Source organism: Capsella rubella, unplaced genomic scaffold (assembly GCF_000375325.1).
Source record: "Capsella rubella cultivar Monte Gargano unplaced genomic scaffold, Caprub1_0 scaffold_7, whole genome shotgun sequence".
NCBI lineage: Eukaryota > Viridiplantae > Streptophyta > Magnoliopsida > Brassicales > Brassicaceae > Capsella > Capsella rubella.
In genome coordinates this window covers 10,956,894-10,977,651 of record NW_006238917.1, presented here as the reverse complement: position 1 = coordinate 10,977,651, position 20,758 = coordinate 10,956,894, and the positions used below count along the sequence as shown (strand labels likewise).

Genomic DNA, 20,758 nt, shown 5'->3' with positions numbered 1-20,758 from the left:
CTCTCATGTCTATAATCCAGAATCCTTTCGTGTCTCTTCCATAGATCTCCTTGCTACCCTCAGAATTTGAAATCTTTCTTCTTCATCCCTTCCTTGTCATGCATTTTCCTCTTCCTACTATTCTGCTGCACATGCTCGACGACCATGTCACTCAAGTCCACTGCCTTCTTGCGCAATTTCTCTTCTTCTCTTGCCTCCTCATATTTGGCAGGTAAAACATTTTCCATAGCATCCAGCTCCTCTGGCTGTAAACTAACATCCACTCTGTCTGTCTTTTGCCCTCTCAGCAAATCAACCCTTTTGGCTCCCGTCTTGTCTTGAGTACCAGTCATTATAACATATGTGTGAGTGGTTCCCAGCACTGTTCCAGCAGCAACACCCTCTACCTTTTCTTCGAGAACTTGGTATAGAGGCCTATCGGGTTCCTTTCTCTGATCTTTACGAAGTTCAATACCATCCGGTGTCTCTATACCAGTAGGAGTGCTTGACAATGTATCAACAGATTCAGAGCCGTCTTCTAAGTCCTCCTCATCCATCTCCTCTTCCTCCTCCTCCTCTAAATCACCCCAGTGTTTGCTCTTATCAATAGGCTCCTCCTCATAGTTAGGCTGATCTTGTTGCAGGACACCAAAGACATCTCCATACAATGGAATTTTCAGATGTGGGTAAGAAGGAGGAGGACCATATCTCTGCATATTAATTAGCCATGGGGGTGGAGCGCCTTGAGGCATACCAAGAGCTTCTTTTAAGTCATGTGATAAAACCCCTGGTTTCATTTTCATCTCCCTCACTTTAACCTCAAATTCTTTCCCTTCAAAATACAAATCACCTAGACCTGACAGCTTAGGCGGCTTTGTTTGGTATTTGAAGAATGCATCATGGAGGACCTGGTAGTCAATGTCCATCTTTCCCATCTTTGGTTGCTTTTGCTTCAACTTTTTACCATCTTCTTTCTCAATGTAAGCCTGTCTAATTTTCTCAATCCCTGTTGCAGCAATGAAATCAGGAAGATGAAATGGCTGCTTATCAGTCCCACGCTTCCCCTGCAAATATTTTCTCTTCTGAGACCAATGTCTTGGAACAGCAACTGTATTCCGATAGGACTTCAAAAACACCAACAACTTTGGATCTGCTCAAGTAGCGTCATAGACCTCAACAACATCAGGCCTAGCAGAAACTTGCTTCAGCTCAGCAATCTTCATCCTCCGTTGAAGCTTTTTCTTCTTGTTAGAGATGTCTTTCTCTTTGAGCTGCTCTTCCTCGTCTGAGTTAATCTTCTTCTTTACATCTTCTTTCTCCTCAGACTCATCCTTCTTACCGTGATCTTCCTCAGAAGCAATGGGTTCCCTAAAGTTGAACTTCTCAAATATTTCCTTAAACTCATCTTCAAATTCAGCCTTCTCTGGAACATACTCTATCACATTCTCCTCAGAAACATGTTTCTCCTTAGAATCAGAAGCAGCAGAAACGTCCTGAGAGGCTTTATTGTTCTTCTTCTGCTTCCGTCTACGGCGGCGACGGTCACTCTCGCGAGATTTCTTCGAGACATCGCCGTTTGAAAAGACTCTGTTTTCGTGTGCGACAGTTGAATCGCCGGTCATATTCGGCGAAGTCTCGGATTCGACGCGAAAGTGAGATAGAGAAGAGTTTCAAAAACACTTAATTTATATATTATACCATTATGCTAAAAAGTGTTATTTCCTAACTTCTAGTTAAAAAAAAAAAAAAAAAAAAGCTAATCTCCCATATTTTTTATTTGCAATTTATTGTATTTCTTAACAACCCGCCCATTTTGCAACCTTTCTAAACGTATGTGGTTATCAATTTGATTTTCGATCGTTCTCTCAGCTTAGGCCTTTGTTTGATCGTGGTTATGTTTTAATTTGATTTGGGGTTTAAATTTCGTATTATAATACTGCTTAGATTATTGAATTACTGACAGTCTTAGTCTTGCATTGATTTTTGTTCATTTTGGTGTTAATTCGGGTTGGTTTGAAAAAAAAACACATTTTTGTTAATTTTTTGTGTTAATTCGGGTTGGTTCGAAACCAAAAAATTATTTCCGAACTAACCGGTAACCAAACCGAACTGATCCATAATTTAATTTGGTTAGTTTCGGACCAAATTAAAAATTCTGTAAATACCCGATAACCGGTGTACCCGACTCGAACCGATCCGAACTACCCGAATTCCCACGGCTACTTGCCCTTATCAAGCATCAAAGCTTTTTTCAGCAATTTGGTTTGGTTCGATCTAAAACAAAACAAAACAAATAACCCAATTTGTTTAATTTAACTATCACTTAAATAAAGAAAACAATTAGCCTAAGTAATCTAGTATTGATAATTTGGTATTATTTAACTATTTTATCTTGCTGAATAATTTATTTCCTAAATTTGGTGTGATTAGGGTTTTTAACTTGTTTTTATGTGATTTTTCTTTTGGGGTTCTTTTAGTCCTTTGGTTAGGTCAAATTAGTAGAAATGAAATGTAAACACAATTATTAAAAAAGGGCAGAGTTTCGAACATTTCTTCCCTGCTCATTTTTTAATCTAAATTACTGTTTGAGTTTTATCCGAACTAAAACCAAACCAAGTTTTATCAAAATTAATCGAATCGAACAGAAACCAAAAATAATCCAAAAAATGCTCTCACCTTTACTTTCAAAGCTTTTTTTTTTTCTTTTTACTTTCAAAGCTTAGCCACACTACTTTATTAGTTCTAGTTTTGTAGCCCATTTTTATAAGAATCACAAAAGATATACACATGGATTTGCTTCCTTTCATGAAAATGTGAAGTGAAAGATAACAAAGATAAGCGATACGACTGCTACTTAATAGAGAAACCAAACAGAGTACACCGTATAGTAACATACTAACATATATTGAGATCAATGAGACGTACGTACGTAGCTTTATTTTGAATATATCTTAATTAGTACATTTTGAATTTCTCTGGAACAAGCTTGAGATGCTGCGACTTGTGCATAGCAAGACCAGTCATTACATCCATGTTGATCTCATCTGGTTTCATCCCATCAGGAAGTCTAAAGTTATAGTTGAGAAGAAGATTCGCGTAAGGAACCTCAAGCATCGCGGCTCCAAGACGCATTCCAGGACACATTCTCCGGCCTGACCCAAACGGTATGAACTCGTAGTCCGTGCCTTTGAAGTCAACATCCTTCTCAAGAAACCTCTCTGGTCTGAACTCGTCAGGGTTCGGTCCCCACTCCTTCTCGTCACGTGACACTGCCCAAGCGTTGACGTTGACTGTTGTCCCGGCGGGGATGTCGTAGCCGGCGATCTTGGTGTCTTGAATGCAAGCACGAGGGATAAGGAGAGGTATGACTGGTTCGATCCTTAGGGTTTCTTTAACTAAGGCTTTGAAGTACGTAAGGTTCTTGACGTCATCTTCAGTAATGAACGTTGAGCCTCTATCTCTCATATACTCTCTAATTTCTGCTTGAGCTTTCTTCAATACATGAGGGTACTTCATTAGATATGTCATCCCCCACACAACCGCTGCAGCTGCCGTATCTGTTCCCGCAACTACAATATCCTTTTGGAACGAAAGAACAAAAAGAAGAGTAAGACACACGTAAATGATTGCTTGTAGGGTAAGCAAGGGTTAAAAATCATAAATAAGAAGAGATGTTTATACTTACCATGACAATAGCTTTGACATTATCTACAGTGAACTCATAATTGAAAGGTTGTTCTTTGTAAATCTCCATCAAGAGATCGATCATGCTCTCGGTTTCGGGTTTGGCCCTTTTGGGATCAACCGCCTCATTGATAACCTCTTGAAGATAAGTGTCTTGTCTTACAAAACAATCTTTCATATAAGCTGTGAGACCTGACAAATCATCAAGAAAGCCACAAAAGGGGAAAAAATCACAGAAAAAGATTTTCCCCAAAACGCTCTGAGTCCCATAAAGAATCGTGATGAACCTCTTCATCTCTTCCCCTTCTTCGTTGTACTTCTTCCCAAACGCTTGTCTACACACAACGGAGTTCGTAAAGGTCAACATAAGCTCGCTTATATCAACCACTTCAGATTTCTCCGCGGCCTTGTCTATCTTATAAATCAACCTCCTAGCCTCTTCCTCCCGGACGTGCTTAAACGTGGCCACACGTACGGGCGAGAACAAGTGGTTCATCCCCATCTTCCTCATCTCTCGGTAATACGGTGTGTAATGGTTCAACGCCATGTCACGCCGACCATAAGATATGAACTCATGTCCATAGTGCTGAGGCCGGTCGGCGAAGTTGACATCTTGCGTCTTGAGAAGCTCTTTAGCTAGTTCAGCCGACGATATCACCATCATTGTCTTCTTTCCAATCTTGTATGAAAAGATTGGTCCGTACTTTTTAGCCCATCCAGCAAAAAAACGTTGCGGGTTAAGCTTCTCAAGCTGGAAGAGGTTTCCGATCACCGGAAGTGGCGTTGGTCCCGGAGGAAGCTTGTAACGTTTCGTTTTTGGTTTTTGGTAAAGAAAGAAGAGAAGAACCGCGGCGAGAGCCACCACGGCTATGGTAATATCTTCCATTCTTATATTGATACTATACTACGTGTTTAAGTGTTGCATTGAATAGCACAACACAATATATAAGATTATATAGGTTTACTTAATTAACCAAAGACCTAAACCGAAATCGATTTTTATTTTGTATCAAATGGTTAACTCTCTTATAGTTATACCTACTTACGAAACCTCACGTGTTAGAATCTAGAAAACACCTTCACCTACCTATCGTCCCTTTAATGTCGTATATGCTTTAATCGGTTTCATGCAGTCACGCTCATGCATATTATTGTTTTTGTCCATTTGTTGTAATTGACAATGATTTGTCTTAACGAACTCAGGATCTAAAATTGCTTAGACCAGAACCAAACTATACACAATTCAATTCATCATATCCAATATCTTAAACGTATCCAAGTTTAGTAAACGTTTTATGGGGAAGAAAAAGTCAGAAGATGTCATAAACTCCGCAGTTTTAACGCGCAAAACATCAACAAAGATTTGAATTTGAGTTTCATTTGTCATTGACGTTAATATTAAACCAAAGAATCTTCAAATTTTTTCATTATATAAATCAGCTCGCGTTTTGTAAATAATTACATGTTTTATTTACTCAAGGCAAGGCATGCATGGACTTTTTCTGTAATGTAATTTATCTAATAAAGATACAACATTAGACGCAAATTATTTGACTGAACTATAATATATACTAAGTAAGAATGTTGAATAAATCAAAGTTAGATGATAATTTAGCGAGTTGAATAAATGGAATGTTCTAAAAGAGTTGAAAATAAATATAACTCAGCTAGCATTTTGTAAACGATTACAATTTTTGGTTACTCAATTCCATAGACAATAACAAGTACTAGAAAATCCAAAAGGATAGACTTTTTCTGTAAAGAAGAAATCTAATAAAGATACAACATATATACAAGATTAGAAGCAAATTATTTGACTGAAGTGAAATAAATAATAATTAAGGGTTTTGAATAAATCAAATTTAGATAATAGTCTAGAGAGTTGAATATATGCATTATTGTAAAACAGTTGAAAATATATATATAAATCAGCTCGCCTTTTGTAAACGATTACAATTTTTGGTTACTCAATTCTATAGACAATAATGAATATAAAAAAGTTATTAGGTTAATATTGCATATATAAGAAAATGAAATTAATATTTTTGTCAAGTATTTTCGCGTTTATCAACTAAATAAGATATATACATTAAAATTTTATTTCACCTAAATCTGTCAAAATTGATTGACCCGTCCCGTTAAACATGTCTTGCGATGAGTCAAAAGAATATTTTTGATCAGTGATGAGTCTCGACACATGGGTAGCATGTATAGAACCCTAACCAGTACCGCAAATGTATGCTGATACGTGAGTTGGCTCGTTAAATCAGCTTAAATCATTGTATATTAATTATTTTAAAAAATATTACTAAAATTAATAAAACAATAACTTTTAAAGAAAATAATTTTTCCATCACTATTTTTTCTATATAAATATTCTTATTTACTTATTAAAAGTTTTGTAAATTACCACATGTAGGGTTCAATCCCATCGGTGTCCAATCCATTCACACTACTTGATCGAGTTTCAGTGGAGTTTTTTTTAAGGGTGTTAGAAAACTCTTTATCGAGATGTATGTTCACCTTTATAATTAGTTGGGGAGCTTTACCAAAAAATACTTATTATTTGGGAGCTTAAGCAATTTGGATCAGTGAAAGAAAAACATAGAAATGGTAGTCATAAGATGCAGATCATAAGAAAAGTAGCAAACAAAGTTAGTAACCGACAAGAAAAAAAGAATGATGCGACTTTTTTTTTCTAACATGTAAAACGAGAATTAGATTAACTAAAATTAACTAATTAAAACATCAATCAACATCATCGACATGTTGTGTGGTTGCAATTTTAAAAAGATTAACTGTTTCTCACAACATAACATCAAATCAAGAACCAAAATTGTATACCAAGCTTTAGTTAAAGTTTACAAGAACATGTTTTGTAATTAGAATTTAAACTTTCAAATGAAATCTCGGAAATAATTTTCGTTTCCCTCTTAACAGTGAAAGATAGAAATGGAGAAGAAGATTAGATGGTGCTTATGGCTCAAGGAAGCTTTTACCGGATCGTGCCATTGCTGATAGATGAAACTTTGCATTCACCTGCAGATGTAGTGAAGGGGACATCTTTGTAGCAAGCAACTAAGTTCTCATTTGTGTTTAGATCCACCAAGAGTGTCTCCCATACTTTCTTCTTTGGGTTCAACACATCGTCTGGCTCGCCTTCAAACCCGGGAAATGTAACTCGCTCTCCAATAGTAGCAGATTTAGGAGGCTCAACTAACTCCACCTGAAAGGTTTACAGCAAAAGCAATTTGTTATATAACCGAAATGAAACTAGTGGAACTACGGACAGGTCAGAGACTCTTGTGCACTCTACCTTGCTGCCATCACTACTAGAAGCTGCAAGAACCATTGCTTGCGACACAATATCCCTCATCTTTGCCGGCTTCAAGTTGCAAAGAACACAAACCATACGGTTCTGTCCACAGAAACAATATTAGATCAATTGGATTTTAGAAAGGATAGATACTGAAATTGGGATGGAAACAAATGACTAGATTGATTGAACCAACCTGCATTTCCTCAAGAGGTATATATTTGACAAGTCCACTAACAACAGTGCGAATTTCACCTCCGCCAACATCAATTTCTTCTACATACAATGCATCTGCCTTAGGATGTTTCTCAGCCTTCAAAATTTTACCAACTCGAATATCAAGTCTTGCCATGGTTATTTCACGTTCAGCCGCCGGTTGAGGTTTGGGTTTTCCACCTCCTTTTGATGATGCTGCTTTTTGTTTCTTGGCATCTGGGAGAAAAATAGCAGTTCAGTACATAACCACGTTACGGTGGTAAGCTCAGGATCTCTAGCAATTAAAAGCATAAAGAATGTAAAACAGGATTTTGAGAATAACAATAGAGAACCTGAAAGTTTTGTTTTATTAAGTTGATCTGTCAAATTTGCTGCTTCATCCCTAGCACGTCTATCAGCTTGACTTCCAGCAAACTTTTCTCTGTACTGTTGCACTTCTTCATCAACCTGTGATCATATCATTTTGATATATTTAAATGCTACATGGCATTTTGTAACATACAACAAGCCCGGCATTCTACGGATAAAATCAGAGAGCTACATACCAACTCCTTGAACAAAGGTTGAGGGGTGCCTATCCTGTGGCTGGGAGGTAGAATCTCCCATGGTCTACTTGCTAGTAATACCTCCCCCCTCTCATCGGAGAGAGAAAAATGTAGAGGCAAATTTAGCTGTTTAAATACCTACAAAGTGCAATAGACAGCACTAGTCACGCTTGGCTTTCTATTACAACTAAATAGAATCAATATTAACCAAAACTATCAATCAAACTGACCTCACGAGAAAAGGATGGCATGAAAGGTTCTAACAATTGAGCAAGAAGGTGTACTAAACCAGCAGCAGTTCTTATAACAATTGCGCAAGAAGGTTTATCGTCCTTGTATAGTTTCCAGAATTGGTTTGCCTAAAGATAACAGCATAGTTGGTTAGACTGAATGGCCAGCAAAGCTAATATATAGTTTGTTAATGAGAACAGAATTACCTGTAAGTAAAAGTTCCCTTCACTTGAAATCAGCATAGCAGTTTTCAGCCCCTGCTTGAGCTTAACCTGCATCAAATGAACAGGACATTTTTTAAGAACCTAAACAACCATGCACAGAAAGTCAGATAGACCATATCAGGCCAAAGTTTATATAATATTTCGCACCTTTTCCATGGCTTCTACATACTCTGCCACCAACTTTTCAACCTTTTCAGCCAGTGATATTGTTAAAGGATGAGACTCAGCACCAGGAGCATCAGGAATGACAGACCCATAACCTGCACATCGGTTTAAACATGCAATGGTGAGGGGGTAGAAACATCAAAGAGAGATATGAAAAAGTCTTGCTCTAGTAGTCAAGAGTATCACAAAGCAGGTAACCAGAATTCTAGCAAGTTTTTCGTATCATCGTGTTCTAACTGTTTCTAAGAGAGTTTAACATTTTATGATATCCTGCAACCTCATGCTCAGTTTTTCTTTATCATCCTAGAGTGTATGAACAGATTACATATGCATATATATAGGCATTTGATCTATAGACATGTTATACGATCAGTTGATCAATCCATGTTCATACAAGTTTACAAAGAGAGGAATCTTATCAGAGAACGTTATACTAGCTTAGCAGAAAAATAATAACGACTCTTGCAAGCCAGATGCACCTTTCTACCATTTTAGACTACCAGTAACGACTTTGGCTGGTTATTAATAAAAGAATACAACACATAACATATATTAAACTGGATGTTAAACTAAAAAGTCAAAACAGCTAACACCAAATACTTAAATAACCAACCTGCATTTTCAGGCTTTGCTATGAAACTCAGAACTCGATTAACAAAGTTGCCTATGTTGCTTAACAACTCGCCATTCAGTTTTGCTTGCAAATCTTTCCATGAAAATGATGTGTCAGACACCTAGATGGAATAATTCCCAGAATCAATCAGTGATAGTGACATTTACACACTTGCAACGCGTGCTATGATGAATGAAGAAAAACATTTCAATTTCATAGCAGCAATCAGTTACCTCAGGCCTGTTGGTCAGCAAGTAGTATCTCCATACTTCGACAGGTATATTTGTATCCTTTACATCATTACCAAAAACTCCAACACCTTTACTCTTCGAGAACTTTCCTGAAAACCCATTCAAAAGAACATGTATCTTCTATAAATAGCAGAAAAAGCAAAGCAGACAAAAATAAAATCACTCAGCTAAGTCCCCAAGGAAGCAATGGTGAAATATCAACTGACCGTCTTCATAGTTTAGATATTCGGTCACACTGATTGTCTTCATCAGTGTCCAATTTTCCCCAGTTCCAAGCTGCGTAGAGGGAAACATCACCTGCATAACAATAATTAGGGAAAACTATCAAATTAACAAAATATAAACCATTCTTAAGGAAACCTTGAGCAGCTCCAGAAAAGACGAGAACCGAACATACTTTTGATGTTCTATTTTACTGAAAAAATAAGATGAAGAACAAGGAAATAACTAAAAACCATGGGAACAAGTCACTGGCGGTAAACAAACTTTTGAAATGTTATTTACTCACAGTGTGAAATGGCACATTGTCCTTCCCCATAAACTGATAAAGCTCCACATTCTCAGGATTCTTCCACCACTTCTCCCATTCAGATGTGTAGCATGACGTTATTGAGACATATCCAATAGGAGCATCAAACCAAACGTAGAAGACCTATAATAACCATGTTTTGAATTAGTAGTTGATGTTTAAATGTTAATGAAATTAGCGGGATGTGAGGCTCCTACTTTCTCCTTATATTTCTCATGTGGGACAGGTACTCCCCATTTAAGATCCCTCGTAATGCATCTCTGTCTAAGCCCATCCCTAAGCCATGCATTTGTTGTTTGAATAGCATTTTGACTCCAAGATCCAGCAACAGATGTCTCCTTAATATACTCTTCCAACTTATCTTTCAGCAACGGAAGCTCAATAAACAGGTGGTCTGTGTCACGAATTCGGGGTGTGTTTTGACAGACCTGTTTGAGAGATGAATCATTAGCATCCACAATAAAAGACCATAATCTTGCGTTTCTATGAAAGCCAAATCAACAAACACAGTGGCCTATACTGCAAAATCTGTGAACCGAAGTAATAACATAGGAAGAAAAACAAAGCATGCTCTGGACAACCAAAATCACTTAGCCATTAGCAGTGATATGTATTATAACCATATGCAATACATATGTATCACTTATTAACTAGTGCAACTGCGCCTCATGTTTCAACATCTAAGTTAACTAGATATCTCTAAAACAGACAGAATTTCACACCCAAGGTCTTCTTTATACCAACAGCAAAAGCATAGTAACTGTTTGTGAATGAGAATTTCAACTGACGTGATGAAGTATGCAATGTCCCACACAAATGCAGTGCTATAAAAAGTATAAAACGATACAAATACAATCCCTTGACCGGATGATGCCATGAAGAAGAAAAGCATAGCCTACCTTGCACTTCGGATCTTTGAGTTCAGTAGGATTCAGGAGCTTTCCACATTTTTCACACTGATCTCCACGAGCAGAATCATAATTACATCCTTCAAACGGACAAGAACCCTCAACAAGCCGGTCAGCTAAGAACTTCTTGCATGTATCGCAATAAAGCTGAAGATACAATGGGCCACAACGATATGAGAGTTAAAAACTCACAAACTGAGTGGTGTAGATTCTTCTACTTAAGAAGAACATATGTATGCTTTTGTGATGAAATAAGGCTAACTAACATTTGACTATTTGAGTAAAAGCACTAACCTGCTGCATGGTGTTCTCAGAAAGCCACTTGTTTTCCCACAACTTATTGAAAATTGCTTGGCACACTTCAGTCTGTTCTGGAGTTGAAGTTCGCCCAAATTTGTCAAAACTTATATCAAACCAGTCATACACTTCTTTATGAATGGCATGGTACCTAAATGCACAACAACAACAACAACAACAAAAATTATGCTACAGCGCAAAGTCCTCTAACAAAATATCTGAAAGGTTCTCTCAAAAACAAATTTTGATAATCTGTGGAAAGTTGTGTATATTTCTATCGATTAAGTTGAAGAAGGATAAACTATCAAGATTCAGAACTAGTCAATATACAAACCCCATAAACCTACACATTAAAATCCACTGACTAAAAAACATTTCAATACACAGTCTAAATTCCATAAACCGTCATCACAGACAAATTCTATCCACTTTTAGTCAGTAGATTATGACAAACTAAAACATAAGTTAAGCAACAACAAAAATAGGAAATCAAGACACATTACTTGTCACAAATTTCCTTGGGGGTACAATTCTCCTCCAAAGCTTTGGTCTCAGTTGCAGTCCCATACTCATCAGTCCCACATATATAAATCGCATTATAGCCACGGAGACGACAGTATCTAGCATACACATCAGCACTCAGAACACCTGTATGAAAACAACACACACAAAGCATTGCTTAAACCCAGAAAGAAACATCGAAATAGCCACAATCCGAAAACCATCCTTATCAGTCGTGTGCCACACACTCGTCCACACACTTTTCAAAATTCCATATACTAATTCAATCTTAAAATTTCGCAACATTAGAATCAGATGATTTCAAAGCTAAATTGATTACTGCATCTGGTATTTAAAACAAAAATTCATAAACAAACACTAAATGCGGAATCAGAGACGAAGAAGACGACATGAATTGAACAGAGATAAAGAGAGGAAAGATTCATAATTACATCCAATGATGTTTCCGAGATGAGGAACGTTGTTGACGTAAGGAAGAGCACTGGTGATTAGTATATTTCTCTTTCCAGGGATTGGTAACTTGGGGACGTCGCTCTTGCCGCCGTCTTCCATGGCGAAAGTAACAAGACCACAAAGGCAATTAGGGTTTTCGCGAAGATTCAGAGACGGAGGAGAAAAGACGAATCAGAGAAGCTGAGAAAGAGAAATGGAAAGCTCTTTAGCTGGTGGTATAAACCTAAGTAACGGCGGCCTCAGATAGATCCGGTTAAGTTTAGACCGGTCCGAGAATTTGATCAATTCCCGGGTTTGGTACCTGAATTCAATTTTAAACTGGTCTTTACTGGTATGGAGTTAAACCGGAACCCAAAAACAGCTTTACTACTAGTTTAGTGAAGTATCACATTAAAAAAATTGTGAAACCTAAAGTAAAGTAACTACCATATTAATGTAATACATACTCTACTTATGCTAAATTTGTTTCTTTTTACAACATCAATAACAATAAACTAGTATCCTTTCAGGTTCGGATAAGGTATTTCGGGTATAGAGAAATAGACTCGTTCGGGTATATTTAGATTTCGGGTCCTTCTATGAGCACGAGCTGCATGCATCCGAGCACGACTACGAGATGCTGCTACTGCATTAATTCCCTAGCAGGCTATAGCACGTCCATTAGTTATTTCAAGCAAACTTTTCTACATACTGTAAACTTCTCTTGCCATGGATCGTTAATTTGGATCCTGTCTTTGTCGTTTTTTATGGCGAAAACAATAAGACCACAAGTTAATAAGGGGTTTGTGTCGAAGAATCATCAAGTTACCAAGGAGAAAATATAACAAAGAAGAGTCTTGATGAAAATACTGAAGTAACGAACCTACAATATAATAAATATATACAAAGAGTTTGCTATTGGCTTCATAATATAAGGAGTGTGGAATATATAGAATTCGAAAGCAAAATATATTATTCTCATCAGTATGTATATAAAAGAGTATAATATTTACAATGTGTATTTCCCTCTTTAAACTAAGAGAATGTAAACATCTTATAACTATTGTATTGGCTCAACGAATTTGAGAAGTGACAGTGAAGAAGAAAGCTTCGTCGCACGGTAGACTCAAACCACCGGTGGGATGATCAAAACCAAACTCTTCTTCAGCTTTCCTAAGCAAAGCTTGGAAAGATGGCTTGCTCAAGTAGTAAACCGGAACAAGATATCTCTTCTTCTTCAGATTTTCTCCAACGTACACAGCAAAGAACCCTTTAGGCGTTGAAGTTGAAGTTGATGATGATGATGAAGATGATTCAGTAGTAAAAGACCGGCGAATGATTTGCTTGGTAGCAAAAAAACTTCTCAAGAATGCCATTTCTAGTATTGGAAACAATAAAGAAAGCTTTAGAATCAATGACTCAAGTTAAGATGTATTGATCTTGTTTGATGAAAGAAGAAGCTTTTGAGTTTGGTTTATGATCAGCCAAAGGGAAATATAGGTCTATATATATTGGTGGAGTTAAGAAAAGTTTTATATTGTGAGTGTGACCTACAAGGACATGGTTTTGACAAACAGATTAGATCAAAGCAATTGGATTTTAGGAAGACGTAGTTTAATTAATGTTGGGGTGTTGAGATGAAGTGTATGTCCTACATGCATGTGGCCAATGGCTACATTAGTTCTGTCTTCAGCTGGTAATGTCAAGACAACCGATATTTTCATTGACTTAACGGATGAATGATACACACATTAATAAACTTTGTTAATAACGTACGATAATAGGATTTGCCATAACAACATTTATCTTTGTTGTGATCTTGTATTTTTAACGTTGGCTTTTACGTGTTCCAAGTAACTTCTAGTCTTCTATATGTATGAGTAGTGAACTTATTTACGTAAACGTTGCACACGTGAACACTATTCATAAGCCTTTTATAATGTTCCGTATATGTTATCTGATTTATGTCTAGTTATAGAAATCAAGATATGTTAATATCATAAGATCGTATCGCAAGTACTCTTAGTATCCATATACACCTAACAACCAAGATAATCTTATATCAAAAAATCGTATAGCAATTACCCATCAAAATACTCGTGGTATCCATCATACCAAACTACTAAATGACATAATGTATTAATACCCACTAAACACTTGATCGTTTAAGCATTCAAATCCTCAAAATATCTTAGATCGAATCCAAAACCTTAAAATATCTATCCAAAAGACAAAAAAAAATACGATGATTTTGCCTTTTCACAAAAACAGGTCGGGCCAAAGTACGTACGGTTCTCTGATATTTTCATTTGTATATATCGGCACTAGTCTCATCCTGAGACCCCTTTATTTGAGTTTTGTCGAGAGGGTACTCAAAAGAAGCTTTAAAGTGGTACTTAGGCGAGTGTCCTGAATTAACTATAGCCCCAAAAGGGTGAAAGAAGAAGATCACATGGAGAAAAGAAGAAAGTAGAAGAAGAGTCGTGGAAGTTTGTTTAGTTAGGAAAGTCAATTTTTTGGGTTTTCAAAATAAAATTAAATATTTTTCCGACCAAACTCTCATGTCCCCATCTTTACTTGTCTGCTTCTTCTTTAATCACATCCACACTACGGAAGATAAATCACCAGAACACAAGTGCCCTTTATTATTAGGTCTTTTGTCCGGTCTATTGTTTGGAATATGGCATTAACCAAGAAAAGAAAATATAACACTTTCTTTATAAGACAATACCATGTGCCATTTTATCTACAACTCACTAAAACTAACCTCAGGCATACACATTTTGAAGCTATGGCTATTTGGGGTTTTCTTTTATTTGTTAACTGTTCTTCTCATGATCAAATCTCTTTTGAGGATTTCTAAGTTGCTAAAGGTCACATTACAGTATACATCAATGAAAGCTAGAGAACAAAAACGACTTAATATGGTTACGTATATCGTTCTTCGCCTCAAGATCTCCTTAAGGAACAAATGTGAAAGAGTATCGAAAAATTGGTGAAACTGTGTGTTTAAAACTTCCTTTATATCTCTCATATGAAAAACAAGAAATAGTAATAAAATGAAATAACATGAAACAATCAATCAAATAGTATCCCTAACAAATCATTCACTAAACCTTCCTTTCTCCAAAAACACATTATACCCAATTGCTCTGTTTTGTCACTTTCCATCCAAAAAATAGTTCTCATTGAGGCTTTTGTTACTCGTTTTTGCCTCGTTCTAGGCCGTTAGCTCTACCAACTGACCAGTAGGATTATAATATTGAAGGCCTAGTGGAGTTGGAGCTGCGACTAGAACCTGAGTTTACGAAGACAGGAGTGTCTCTAGGCGAGTGCGACGTGGAACCGCGTATGCTGGTACTGTTTCCCATGTCTTTTGTCTTGTGAAGAAGAAATGTTCCTGATAAAATGGTCACAAAGCCACATAGCTCGGTCGCAATTTGCAATCCGCTTTGAGAAGCCCAATCCTAGATCATAAAAAGATAATGATGCTATACATTGGAACCTTTTAGTTTATTATGATCACTTGTACAAAATTTACCTTGAACATGATCATGCTAGCTAAGATGGTGAATGTTGTAAACATAACGTAGTAAACTGGAGATATAACCGCTGTGTTAAAATTATCTAGAGCCTGGAAAGATGAGAAAACAGAGTTTGTTACTAGAGAAACTTGGAAATGTGACATATCAATAAAACAATACTTTGTTATTACCTTGTTTAAGTAGTTGATTTGTAAAATGCAACATATGGTCACTACTATGATGAAGATCCATGCGTGAAAGTACTTGAACTGGTTCATCCCGGAAAAGGTAAGCTTTATTGCAATTGCTACAGCTTTAACACTCATAACCTAACATGCAACAAAGAGACAGACACTTACTTCAAAACAAAGAGAGATCTATCACTAAGAAATGGCCAAGGAAAAAGATTAAAACATACTGTCAAGGATCCCATTAAAGAGCAAATCCCAACATATACTATCATATGCGTCTTCCCATAACGTGGTTCGTAGTAGAAGATCAATGCAAGCACCACAACCAAGACCACAGCAGAGTAAGCAAGGAAGCCTGGTTAAAACATTCAAACAATAGAACATGTTTCAGTCCACTTAGAGAAACAAAATTAGAAAACCTCTAGCTATAGCTATATATACCTGGTTCAGTAGCAAGGTGCCATACTTGCTTGACTGATTCAATGTTTTGCTCATGAGGAGCATGTAGAACAATAGTAGTAGATCCAACAACACAGAGGACACAGCCAAGTATACCGAACATATGCAACTTCTCTTCCAAAATAAAATGTGCTAGCACTGCGCTGCATCACACGGTTTTTCGTTTTCAGGAAACTATGTTGTTTTACACAGATAAAGAAACAGGTATAGAGGATACAGATACCTGAAAATAATACTTAGAGCTCCCAAAGGTGTCACTAGAATAGCCGGTGCAAACGCATAAGCTGCGAAATTAGCTATCTCCCCAACAATCACTATAAGAAGTTGGGATACAAAATTAGTTCTCATAACCAAAGCTCCATGACACAGAGCCATGATGTCTCAATATAAAACCAAAGTTTCCAGATAAGACAAAGAGAGACTGTTTCAATAGTGATAAAGAGTCCAAAACATGTCCCAAGCACACAAAACTGCCAAAGTCATAACATCTCTATAGCTATATAGCAAACAATGTAAAAAGTAAGATCTGCAGCAGAGCTTCCCAAAACCATTATAAAGGGATACTGATCATCAGACTTACTTGTTATCATTCCAGCCCACCACCAAGGTTCATATAAGTATCCATACCCTCCTTCACCTAATCACAGATAATTAACAAGAAGCACCAAGATTATGTGTCATTTTGAAGAGCTAGAGACTAAGTAAAAAAAAAACCTCTGAATATAGAAATCAGAAGAACCTGCTCTGGCTCCGCTAACACCGGCCTTCTTGAGACCTTTCTTCTTGATGATGAAGCTAGAACCAATGAATATACTCGAAGACACAGCTAAAATGACTCCATGTATATTATCAGGTGACATCTCCTCCATCTTTGATGATATTTTATAATACTTTTCGCTTATATATATACAATTAGGATGGTTTCAGGTTGTTGTTACTGATGAAAGCTTTTCACTTTTGCCTTATTGCGTCTACAAAATAAGAAAATAAGAATCAGTAAATCCACCCCTATAATCAACAATAACAAACAAAAAAATATTTACTAATTACAATCTATAGAATTTGCCTCACCAATCATGTTCTAAAACAATAAAATATCTGAGTTTTGAAGTATGTGGCAGAAAAATTTAAGACCAGACAAAATGGCTCAAGTAGATTACACAGAGACCATAGAGACAAAACACAGATATGTAAAGCAAGGAAGAAGACAAATCTTAACCACATAAACAAAAACAATTAATCAAACGATCGATGTCCCAAGAAACAGCTGCATGCGACTATAGATCGATCTTTCGAATTGCTTCTGAATTATTACGTTACCTCATTCATGCCCACGATTATAAAAAAAAGAATCAAATCATCACTAAGGCAATAGAATATTCGAATCGATATCACAAACCTTTTTCATCTCTTCCTTATTTGTACATCTAAAACAATGTGGAAGACGTAATAATTATATATATTTTTGTTTTCTTGGTGATAGAAAACGTAATGTGAAAATTTTTAGGGTTCTTTTGTGTTGTGTAGAGAACTGAATCTGAAAAAAAAAGAAAATTGAAAGCAAAGAAGAGGAGAGGACAGAGAGATACAGTAAAGTATTGTAACGAAATTATAGGAAACTTTAGTTATAACTTAATTGCACAAAACACACTCATACATACATAATACAACTCAATACAAAACATAGTGTGTTACACTTATACACAACTTTTAAATTTAGACCGTTCCGGTTATACCTTTTATTGTTTTTTCTTTCTTTTTTTTTTTGTCCAGAGATTTTATATTGTTTTTTGTTTTTCTCTCTGGATTTTGCTTTTAAAATATTTTTGTTTCTTTATAAAACTTTCGAAAACAACTTTTAACTACATTTAAATATTTATGGGAATATTACTACCAAAAACAATATTAATGGGAATATTTTATATATGTAGATTGAAAATATTTAAACAAGTGTTTTAAAAGATTATTATTGCAAAGGGACACAATCTAGTAGTGATTCTTGATTACGTAAACCAGTGAAGGATCTTCATGAACAAATCACGTCTATATGAAGTGAGAATGTGGGAGATGGTGAGTCCACAGAAGAAGCCAGGTCCATAGGCTATTGCAGCTGCAATCCAGCTCATTACTTGATCTTCTTCTTCCTTTTCTTCATCTTGCTCTTGCTTTGTTGTTTCTTCTTCTTGGACAGATGTTTCTTGAAGAGGAAAACCGTGTAGACCGGGATTCCCTGTAAATGATGAGATATTCTGGCTTTGAATCTGAGTGGCTTGTGGTATTGGACCTTCAAGCTCGTTGTACGAGAAGTTCATCCAAGACAAGAACGTGAGTTTCCCAAGCTCTGATGGGATTTGGCCAGATAATCTGTTTTGAGATAGATCTAATGAATTAAGATTGGTCAAGTTCGAGAGAGATGATGGAATATGGCCTGTGAAAGCGTTATTTGACATGTCAAGGACAATCAATCCCTTAAGTAAAGCGATGGATTCAGGAATACGTCCTTCGAATTTGTTTCCGGAGACATCGATGGTTTTGTAAATTGAGAAAACACTGCCAACCAGCTCCATATTCAATCCTTTGTTCGTCACAAACACAGACCTATGATATTCATTTCGGCTAAGTCCTGGACCCAGATCACTATCAAAAATGGCTATGACGGATGACATTGCACTCCAACCCGCAAAGTACTCTGATGGCAACACTCCAGTGCAGCTATTTTCCGAAATGTCAAAGATTCGTAGTTTGGGGAAACTCAAAGAATCCCCCGGAGAAGATATTGGCCCATAAAACTCGTTAGAACGAAGGACAAGAATCTGTAGATCGGACAACGAACTCAACCAAAATGGAAACCTGTCATTTATTTTGTTGCCTTCAACGTTCAAAAACTCGAGAAGAGTGCAGTTGATCAGAGACTTGGGAAGTTTTCCTGAGAGCCAGTTGAGACCAACATTGAGTGATATCAAGCTATCACTGATAATTTCCTCTGGAATAACGCCAGAGAGGCTGTTATTCCTAAGATGCAATATTTCAAGAGAAGAATTGAAATTCTTAAAACACCGTGGAATAGTACCGCTGAAGTTGTTGTTGGATAGAGTAAGATAGGTAAGATCCAATTTGCATATTGATCTAGGAATCTCTCCCGAAAACTGGTTATCTGAGCCTATGAAGTATTTAATGGAGTCTGGTAACATAGCCAGTTCTCCAGTGAAGAAATTCTGAGCAATGTTTACATACGACAAATCTGATAGTCTCCCCAACCATTCTGGTATTTGGCCTTTAATTTGATTGGCAGAGATGTCCAAATGTACCAGACTGGTTTGGTTTTGTATAAATTTGGGGAATTCAGCAATATTGCATGATGATAAAATCAAAGCTTCCATGGGTGAGGGAAGATGGAGAGTTGAACTGATATTCAAATGAATCCCTGAAAGATCCAACACACTAAGTGACTTGAGAAAAGAGAAGATGCTGTAATCAACAATGGCCCCTCCTGTGTTCCAGAAAGAAAGGCTAAGATGACCAAGCTTAACTAGTTTCGATATAAATCCTGGGATTGGTCCAATGAAATTGTTTTCTCCAATGTATAATGTTCGAAGGTTAGATTGTGAAGAGATATTCCCAATCTCAAGATGACCGCTGAAGTGGTTACGTCCTAGGTAAAGTTCAGTCAACGAAGGGATCATGAAGAGAGAAGAGGGAACGGTTCCAGAAAAGGAATTTCCGCTAATAGCAAAAGTCTCCAGTTTAGAGAGGCTACTCATGTTAGATGGGAGCGTACCTTTGATCTGGTTATTACTAAGGTCGATGAAGGTGAGCGAGCTCAAGTTGAATAGCACGTGAGGGAATTTCCCATTGAGCTTGGCCTGTCCAATATACAACTCTGTCAACTTGTTTAAATGCCCCATGGAATCGGGTAGCTCACCGGTGAAATCATTATCAGAAAGATGAAGACTAGTGAGATGAGAAAGATTTCCAAGTGAAGAAGGAATGTTTCCAAAGAGACTGCAATACTGAAGATCCAAATCCCTCAAATACTTGAGGTTGCCGATGGATTCTGGTAGAAGACCCGAGATATTATTATAGCCAAGATTCAGGCTCTGAAGATGTTGTAGTCTAAACAGGCTGCTATTAGATCTCAAAGGGCCGTTGAGATCACTGTCGTAGAGGTTTAACTCAACGACATTGCCTGTCTTATTATCACACAAGACACCATCCCAAGAACAACAATCAGTGTTGTTCCTCCACTTCGTTGTCTTCTTGTCACCATCCGTATAGGAGTATAACTCGTAGACAGAGAACTCGTTCTTGAACTCCGAAAGAGCATCCCTCTGATCTGGGAGACACAAGTCTTTAGCAGGAACAAGTATCGAGTGAGAAAGGCAGAAGATTAAACACAAACCCCATTTTATTATTCTCATCATCCTTCTCTCTCTACAACAACGACGCATAAAATTTCTCTTAAAATTTTTCTTCTTTTTTTTTCTTTTTCTTTTTCCGGTGAAGATGGATTGATTATACATAATAATAGACCACATTTTTTTAGTACACTAGAGTCAACAAAAATCCAACATTTTTGTTTTGTTTGTTTCTCACATTTGTCGAGTTTCATGTATTGAAACGTAGTACCTATCATACAATACGTAGCTTTTCTTCTTTCACGCAAGGAATGAAT

The 20,758-nt window shown here is 36.8% G+C and overlaps 5 protein-coding genes and 1 pseudogene across 5 annotated transcripts; all 6 read right to left on the bottom strand.

The window, feature by feature from the left end:
* Positions 1 to 36: 36 nt before the first annotated feature.
* LOC17879777 lies at positions 37 to 1,601 on the bottom strand (annotated as a pseudogene).
* A 1,160-nt stretch (positions 1,602 to 2,761) lies between these two features.
* Positions 2,762 to 4,604, bottom strand: LOC17877864 (cytochrome P450 83A1). The gene is made up of 2 exons (XM_006282527.2): positions 3,665 to 4,604; positions 2,762 to 3,558 (listed from the first exon to the last, which is right to left on the bottom strand). The coding sequence occupies exons 1-2, from the start codon at positions 4,547 to 4,549 to the stop codon at positions 2,935 to 2,937; spliced, it is 1,509 nt and encodes a 502-aa protein (XP_006282589.1). The 5' UTR covers positions 4,550 to 4,604; the 3' UTR covers positions 2,762 to 2,934.
* A 1,858-nt stretch (positions 4,605 to 6,462) lies between these two features.
* On the bottom strand, positions 6,463 to 12,115 carry LOC17878632 (methionine--tRNA ligase, cytoplasmic). Its single transcript, XM_006283079.2, has 17 exons — positions 11,912 to 12,115; positions 11,462 to 11,606; positions 10,956 to 11,109; positions 10,653 to 10,808; positions 9,951 to 10,181; positions 9,733 to 9,876; positions 9,431 to 9,521; positions 9,207 to 9,313; positions 8,974 to 9,094; positions 8,343 to 8,455; positions 8,178 to 8,243; positions 7,971 to 8,099; positions 7,741 to 7,878; positions 7,528 to 7,642; positions 7,176 to 7,411; positions 6,980 to 7,081; positions 6,463 to 6,889 (listed from the first exon to the last, which is right to left on the bottom strand). The coding sequence occupies exons 1-17, from the start codon at positions 12,030 to 12,032 to the stop codon at positions 6,659 to 6,661; spliced, it is 2,400 nt and encodes a 799-aa protein (XP_006283141.1). The 5' UTR covers positions 12,033 to 12,115; the 3' UTR covers positions 6,463 to 6,658.
* Positions 12,116 to 12,875: 760 nt separating this feature from the next.
* LOC17877683 (auxin-responsive protein SAUR15) lies at positions 12,876 to 13,372 on the bottom strand. The gene has a single exon (XM_006284769.2). It carries the CDS (start codon positions 13,286 to 13,288, stop codon positions 12,986 to 12,988), a length of 303 nt encoding a protein of 100 aa, XP_006284831.1. The 5' UTR covers positions 13,289 to 13,372; the 3' UTR covers positions 12,876 to 12,985.
* A 1,536-nt stretch (positions 13,373 to 14,908) lies between these two features.
* On the bottom strand, positions 14,909 to 17,202 carry LOC17880291 (probable magnesium transporter NIPA2). Its single transcript, XM_006285110.2, has 9 exons — positions 17,158 to 17,202; positions 16,826 to 17,057; positions 16,667 to 16,723; positions 16,310 to 16,400; positions 16,069 to 16,229; positions 15,855 to 15,982; positions 15,628 to 15,765; positions 15,454 to 15,546; positions 14,909 to 15,379 (listed from the first exon to the last, which is right to left on the bottom strand). Exons 2-9 carry the CDS (start codon positions 16,953 to 16,955, stop codon positions 15,167 to 15,169), a joined length of 1,011 nt encoding a protein of 336 aa, XP_006285172.1. The 5' UTR covers positions 16,956 to 17,057; positions 17,158 to 17,202; the 3' UTR covers positions 14,909 to 15,166.
* An 887-nt stretch (positions 17,203 to 18,089) lies between these two features.
* LOC17880221 (receptor like protein 42) lies at positions 18,090 to 20,504 on the bottom strand. Its single transcript, XM_023779774.1, has one exon. It carries the CDS (start codon positions 20,502 to 20,504, stop codon positions 18,090 to 18,092), a length of 2,415 nt encoding a protein of 804 aa, XP_023635542.1.
* Between the last annotated feature and the right edge of the window lie 254 nt (positions 20,505 to 20,758).

What these genes read in the sequence shown, in the direction of transcription:
- LOC17877864 (XM_006282527.2), bottom strand. Translation starts at nt 4,549, where the DNA reads ATGGAAGATATTACCATAGCCGTGGTGGCTCTCGCCGCGGTTCTTCTC. An exon ending in ATGTCAAAGCTATTGTCATG is followed by an intron (nt 3,559 to 3,664) that starts GTAAGTATAAAC and finishes TCGTTCCAAAAG; the next exon opens with GATATTGTAGTTGCGGGAAC.
- LOC17878632 (XM_006283079.2), bottom strand. Translation starts at nt 12,032, where the DNA reads ATGGAAGACGGCGGCAAGAGCGACGTCCCCAAGTTACCAATCCCTGGA. An exon ending in TGCTGACCAACAGGCCTGAG is followed by an intron (nt 9,095 to 9,206) that starts GTAACTGATTGC and finishes TATTCCATCTAG; the next exon opens with GTGTCTGACACATCATTTTC. An exon ending in CTAGTAGTGATGGCAGCAAG is followed by an intron (nt 6,890 to 6,979) that starts GTAGAGTGCACA and finishes TAAACCTTTCAG; the next exon opens with GTGGAGTTAGTTGAGCCTCC.
- LOC17877683 (XM_006284769.2), bottom strand. Translation starts at nt 13,288, where the DNA reads ATGGCATTCTTGAGAAGTTTTTTTGCTACCAAGCAAATCATTCGCCGG.
- LOC17880291 (XM_006285110.2), bottom strand. Translation starts at nt 16,955, where the DNA reads ATGGAGGAGATGTCACCTGATAATATACATGGAGTCATTTTAGCTGTG. An exon ending in GCACCTTGCTACTGAACCAG is followed by an intron (nt 15,983 to 16,068) that starts GTATATATAGCT and finishes TGTTTTAACCAG; the next exon opens with GCTTCCTTGCTTACTCTGCT. An exon ending in AAATCAACTACTTAAACAAG is followed by an intron (nt 15,547 to 15,627) that starts GTAATAACAAAG and finishes TCATCTTTCCAG; the next exon opens with GCTCTAGATAATTTTAACAC.
- LOC17880221 (XM_023779774.1), bottom strand. Translation starts at nt 20,504, where the DNA reads ATGAGAATAATAAAATGGGGTTTGTGTTTAATCTTCTGCCTTTCTCAC.